Genomic DNA, 6,655 nt, shown 5'->3' with positions numbered 1-6,655 from the left:
CAGAACGCACTCAAGGTAATGCACAGTATTGTATCGAGCGATGGTTGCATGGAACTCACTTCCAACTCGGGTCACTCAGGCAAGCGGCAAAGTTAGTTTAAAAAAACAACAAAGTGAGGCAAAACCTTACAGCCTCTGACCCTGTATGACAGGAATCATAAACTAGATTCAGCCGCGGACCAAATTACAAATAATTTGTAGACTGCAAATTGACCACATAAAAAAGTCAAACGTTGCTTACGTTCATATACAATCATATATATCTCTATTATGTGTGGGAATACTTTGGATTACCAAAATTTAAATCACTGATTTGCTGGTGTGTTTTTAGTCTTTTATGTCCAACAATAAAAAATTAAATAACTTGGGGGTCCAAATAAAATAACCTGCGGGCCTGATTCGGCCCACCAGTTGGAGAACCCTGCCGTATGACCTAAAATCTTGTATGTATATGCTGTGTATATATATGCAGTACAGGACTTTTTTTAGTTGTATTGTTCTTATTTAAAATGTGTTTCTGTTCCTGTATATCAGTGTTATGTATTTTGCCACGTTTTAGGTTTTGTGTGGACCCAGGAAGATTAACTCCTGCAACGGCTAATGGGGATCCTAATAAAATACCAAATGAACCACCACCAGACAGGTTCAAAACAGGTGCGCATTTTTATTAAGTGTTTGTTACATTAGTAACACTGTTAATAACATTTAGAATGGTGTGGTACGAGGTCAACACATGTCCTTAGGCACGCTACAGGGGTCAAAGTTGAAGGTGTGGCTAACAGAATGTCCTGAGGTCAGCCATTTTAGATCTTGCCGGGAAAGCTTCCGGCCTCTATCTGGTCGTCCCACTTGGCGACCTGCAGGAGGAAATGCGCTCTTAAGGTTAAACTGTTAAACAGTGTAACTTACAGTTATAACACGGTAGCTACTGTAGCCTTCATTCTGCCTTCACTTTACACCCATCCCATGCTTTCAGATCTATGAAAAGTGTCTAAGGGTAGGGGGTAGGAATCGACTTCAGACTGGGACCATGGTCAGTTATTGGACTCACAACAGAGTGTATAAACACTTGCAACATAACAGAGTGTATAAACACTTGCAACATAACAGAGGTCCACACTGTATACCAACTACCACTTCAGGTAAGGACATTTGAGACACAGAAGAACAGGTACATTCATAACTGTACCACTCAGTGGACATGTCAGAACAGACTGTTGGCAGAGTTTAGACATGCCGGAACTACTAAAGGCTTCTATGGAATGTGGTGCTCAGACTGTTGGCACATTGTGAATAGTTGAGGCACTGCTAATGTGAGTGAAAGTAGGTTCTAACGTGAGCTGATTAAAGTGATTAATCATCCATCTCTAGCGGAGGTCCAATCATTGCTGACAATACTACACAACCATGGGAAGGCAGTTAGGGGGCATTGTGTGTATGCCCACTCCTTTAGGCTCTGTTTGAATAGTTTGCCACTCTATAGCTCTGCTTAAACTTATAAAGGAGTGCCCGCCCCATACTATGAGCCACAGTGGCAGCATACGTACCCAGCTCATGGGACAGATACTCTTGTAGACCCTCTGGTACCAGTCACAGGGAGCCACATCCTGGCCCTTGTCTGACAAAGCTTTGTTGCACCTGTGGAAGTCTAGAAAGAGAGGGAGGAGAGAGTTAATATTGACAGAATGAAGTGGTAAACATTAAGACAGTTATTACAACTTTTACTGACACTGGTGTTACGTTTCTGAACCTAAAACTCTAATAGCAAACAGCCACCACAAATGAACCCTTATCTGATGTGCTAAACAGTGGGGTCCCGTGTGCCTCAGTCGGTTGAGCACGGGCGCGTGCAACGCCAAGGTTGTGGGTTTGAATCCCACGGGAGACCAGTATGAAACAAAATAAATAAAATATATGCACTCACTACTGTTAGTGTGCTAAATGACTAAAATGTCAATGAAAAAAGGGGAAAAAAAGTACACCGACAGATACATTAGGCTATCCTTACTAAATGAGTGTTGAAGACCGAAAAGATCTGGCATACCCAAGTAGTACCCTTGCCTAACGGACATATCAGTCAGTACAGACAGTTGGCTTATGATGGCGTACCTTGGTGAATAGCTGAGGGACAGCCAACATTCTATCTGGTCTAATGTGAACTGATAGTGATTTAGATCACTCTGTCTGAGGTGCTTCTCATGGGGCTCTTATCAACCAAAGAAGTTGGACATGCATCAATGCTTCGAGAGCAAATACCACCGTTTACAATGCACATCAACTGCAAATCATCAACTGCATGATTCAAAGTGCAGGCAAATGAGTTTAAAATTGGCCTTCAGATAACAATCCTTGTTTTGTTAACCAACCCAGATCTTTATCTTTGTGAACAAAATTGCTGGGAAGGGAACCAAGAGTGTTCAGGGTGGCAGAAGAGCCTGATGGCTAGAAGTATCCTGTCCTTGCACCATTGTGTGTGTGTGTGTGTGTGTGTGTGTGTCAGTTGGGAGGTAGAAATGAGCAGTAGACTGCTGGCAGGCGCTGGAGAAAGAGGGGGAGAGGGAGATATAATGTGTGTCAGGTCAGAATACAGAAGTAGTTGATCAGCTAGCTAACTTACCCAGATAGTTCTGAAAGCAGTTGCGGGTCTGGTTGGTGTTGGGGAAGCGTGCGTCGAAGGGAGCCGTCCTGTAGTTCTTTATCTTCTCCTCAATAACGCCAGACATGCTGGCTAGCTGGCGGTCTCACTATGTCAACACTGAAACACATCGATAGGGAGATGAAACTAAACATGAGTTGTACACTAGTCTCACGAGGCCATCCTTCCAAATCGGCTCTCGTTGACTGGCGTGGGCTTCCGAAGCTAACTACACACAGTAGGAAATTATCTTGTTGTCATGATAATAGAATATGGAATGGACTAATTCAGATAGGCCTATTAGCTAGCAAAATACTTATCCATGAAAGCCTGTACAGCTGTCTATTTGACTAGGTCATAGCTAGTGCAATGACAACTCACAACTAGGACAGACAGACCGATAGAAAGCTTGTTTATTTTATTTATTTCATCTTTACTTAACCAGGTAGGCCAGTTGAGAACAAGTTCTCATTTATAACTGCAACCTGGCCAAGACAAAGCAAAGTAATGCAACAAAAACAACAGAGAGTTACACATGGGATAAACAAACGTACAGTCAGTAACACAATAGAAAAATCTATATACAGTGTGTGCAAATGTAGTAAGATTAGGGAGGTAAGGCAATAAATAGGCCATATTGGCAAAATAATTACAATTTAGCATTAACACTGGAGTGATAGATGTGCAGATGATTGTGTGCAAGTAGACACACCGGGGTGCAAAAGAGCAAATAAAATAAAATAAAGAAGAACAATATGGGGATGAGGTAGTTGGGTGTGCTATTTACAGATGGGCTGTGTACAGGTACAGTGATCGGTAAGCTGCTCTGACAGCTAATGCTTAAAGTTAGAGAGGGAGATAGAAGACTCCAGCTTCAGTGATTTTTGCAATTCGTTCCAGTCAATGGCAGCGGAAAACTGGAAGGAAAGGCGGGCAAAGGAGGAATTGGCTTTGGGGATGACAGGTGAAATATACCTGCTGGAGAGCATGCTACGGGTGGGTGTTGCTATGGTGACCAGTGAGCTGAGATAAGGCGGGGCTTTACCTAGCAAAGACTTATAGATGACCTGGAGCCAGTGGGTTTGGCAACGAATATAGTTGAAGTCGGAAGTTTACATACACTTAGGTTGGAGTCATTAAAACTCGTTTTTCAACCACTCCACAAATGTCTTGTTAACAAACTATAGTTTTGGCAAGTCGGTTAGGACATCTACTTTCTGCATGACAAGTAATTTTTCCAACAATTGTTTACAGATTATTTCACTGTATCACAATTCCAGTGGGTCAGAAGTTTAGATACACTAAGTTGACTGTGCCTTTAAACAGCATGGAAAATTCCAGAAAATTGTATCATGGCTTTAGAAGCTTCTGATAGGCTAATTGACATAATTTGAGTCAATTGGAGGTGTACCTGTGGATGTATTTCAAGGCCTACCTTCAAACTCAGTGCCTCTTTGCTTGACATCATGGGAAAATCAAAATAAATCAGCCAAGACCTCAGAAACAGAATTGTAGACCTCCACAAGTCTGGTTCATCCTTGGGAGCAATTGCCAAACACCTGAAGGTACCACGTTCATCTGTACAAACAATAGTACACAAGTATAAACACCATGGGACCACGCAGCCGTCATACCGCTCAGAAAGGAGCGTTCTGTCTACTAAAGATGAACGTACTTTGGGGCGAAAAGTGCAAATCAATCCCAGAACAACAGCAAAGGACCTTGTGAAGATGCTGGAGGAAACAAGTACAAAAGTATCTATATCCATAGTAAAACGAGTCCAATATCGACATAACCTCAAAGGCTGCTCATCAAGGAAGAAGTCACTTCTCCAAAACTGCCATAAAAAAGCCAGACTACGGTTTGCAACTGCACATGGGGACAAAGATTGTACTTTTTGTCCTCTGGTCTGATGAAACAAAAATAGAACTGTTTGGCCATAATGACCATCGTTATGTTTGGAGGAAAAATGGGGAGGCTTGCAAGCACCACCATGTTGTGGGGGTGCTTTGCTGCAGGAGGGACTGGTGCACTTCACAAAATAGATGGCATCATGGGGCAGGAAAATTATGTGGATATATTAAAGCAACATCTCAAGTCAGGAAGTTAAAGCCTGGTTGCAAATGGGTCTTCCAAATGGACAATGACCCCAAGCATACTGCCAAAGTTGTGGCAAAATGGCTAAGGACAACAAAGGCAAGGTATTGGAGTGGCCATCAAAGCCCTGACCTCTATCCTGTCAAATTTGTGGGTAGAACTAAAAAAGCGTGTGAGCAAGGAGGCGTACAAACCTGACTGAATTTTTACTAGAATTAAATGTCAGGAATTGTGAAAAACTGAGGTTAAATGTATTTGGCTACGGTGTATGTAAACTTCCGACTACAACTGTATGTAGCGAGGGTGGGTCGTATATGGGTTTTGGTGACAAAACGGATGGCACTGTGATAGACTACATCCAATTTGCTGAGTGGAGTGTTGGAGGCTATTTTGTAAACGACATCGCCGAAGTTGTAACCTTAGCTAGCTTGATTTCAGTCATGGAAGGTGACTTATCAATCCTTATTTTCTGGTAATTAACGTTAACAAATAAGTAAAATAATTTAATGGAGATTTCTGACTAGCTAGAAAGTTTAGAAATTACAGCTCACTAACCACATCGAATGAACTAATGTAGCATAGCTTGCTAGCATAGTTGACATAGCTTCAAATGTATTTGTTGGCTTGCTTGCTGGCTAGCTACATTAGCTTAAACTCAGCTAGCTAGCCGGCTGTATATCAAAACAGTGGCACGGCACACGTTATTTCCAAAGAATTGAAATACTTCCACACAAACAAAACAATACCGACCATCAGTATATTAATTGAAAGAGACAAATTCTTATGATTTTCCGGCAGTTTTCCACGACCTACCTTGGACTGTTTCTTGTGTCCTCTCTCACCGGAAGACCGTAACGCAGTGTATGCTGGGATGTTGTGAGTGGACTAGCAAGTGTAATCACCATGGTATGGGAATGAGAATAAAGTCATAGTTTCCCAGGTTTTTATGCATAATTCTTTTCTCTATTGTCTATAAACAATGATTAGAAACACAAATTATGGTAATCACTTTGGGATTTTTAAGCCATATGAAGTGTAATCACTGAATTTAGCATAATTTATTTACACTAAGAAGATCATGTCAAACATGTCAGTGATAGCCTAGTACAGTGTTTCCCAACGCCAGTCTCCCATTACCCCCAACAGCACATTTTCTGCTGTAGCCCCAGACAAAAACACCTGATCCAGTCCCAAATCAAAAGCCTGATCTCCTGCCTCAAATCAACAGGATGATATTCCGTCCCAAATCAATAGCATGACCTCCTGTCCAAACTCAACAGCATGATATCCTGTCCCAAATCAACAGGATGACGTCCTGTCCCAAATCAACAGCCTGACGTCTGTCCCAAATCAACAGGATGGCCAATGCTGTGAGTCATCTATTTTTACCCCTGCCTTTCAACATCTAGAAACCTCTGCAAATCTCTGTCCTCCAGCAGCGTTGTCTTGCTCATAAAAGTTGCTCACACATTTGTAAGCATTGTAGGCTGTGAGAAGAACTTGTTTGTTTTGTTAAAAAAATACAGGGCCCACAGTAGCAGGCCAAAATGGACATTGTGATAAAGCTTTGCCCAGGCTAAAAAAAGATCCCCCGCAACTGTGTCAGTATGTCTAACAATAGTAAAGATAAATGGCTTCTAACTCTTCTCTGTTCCCAAAGAAAAGAGAGAGGAGAACAAGGAAAAGAATACTATGTAGGCCCACACCTGAACTGTGCCAAGTTTAAAGTGTCATTCTTTTAGTTGACAGTTATTCCAACGAAAACCAACAGAGTTGCCTACCTGGAAAAGGGGATGAGCTGTCACCCGTGCGTCAAAAGCAAACATAACAAAGAAACTCCATGACGCAAAGGAGTGTTCACAGGCTGCTGTCACCCGTCCATCCCTGTCTGTGAGCACCTCTCCAAACCAAAGACCTCACTCA

At 42.1% G+C, this 6,655-nt stretch overlaps 1 protein-coding gene across 2 annotated transcripts; it reads right to left on the bottom strand.

Annotated features, from left to right (window-relative positions):
* Positions 1-644: 644 nt before the first annotated feature.
* On the bottom strand, positions 645-5,750 carry LOC106576860 (cytochrome c oxidase subunit 6B1). 2 transcript variants are annotated; one of them, XM_014154356.2, is made up of 4 exons: positions 5,546-5,750; positions 2,618-2,755; positions 1,548-1,648; positions 645-857 (listed from the first exon to the last, which is right to left on the bottom strand). In XM_014154356.2, exons 2-4 carry the CDS (start codon positions 2,721-2,723, stop codon positions 804-806), a joined length of 261 nt encoding a protein of 86 aa, XP_014009831.2. In that variant the 5' UTR covers positions 2,724-2,755; positions 5,546-5,750; the 3' UTR covers positions 645-803. The 2 variants fall into 2 exon arrangements, with proteins under 2 accessions (XP_014009831.2, XP_014009841.2); XM_014154366.2 differs by lacking the exon at positions 5,546-5,750 and adding an exon at positions 4,071-4,210.
* Positions 5,751-6,655: the final 905 nt, after the last annotated feature.

The sequence above is a fragment of the Salmo salar genome, chromosome ssa02 (genome assembly GCF_905237065.1).
Source record: "Salmo salar chromosome ssa02, Ssal_v3.1, whole genome shotgun sequence".
Taxonomy (NCBI): domain Eukaryota; kingdom Metazoa; phylum Chordata; class Actinopteri; order Salmoniformes; family Salmonidae; genus Salmo; species Salmo salar.
The sequence above is the reverse complement of the archived record's forward strand: the minus strand, read 5'-3'. Positions and strand labels throughout refer to the sequence as shown.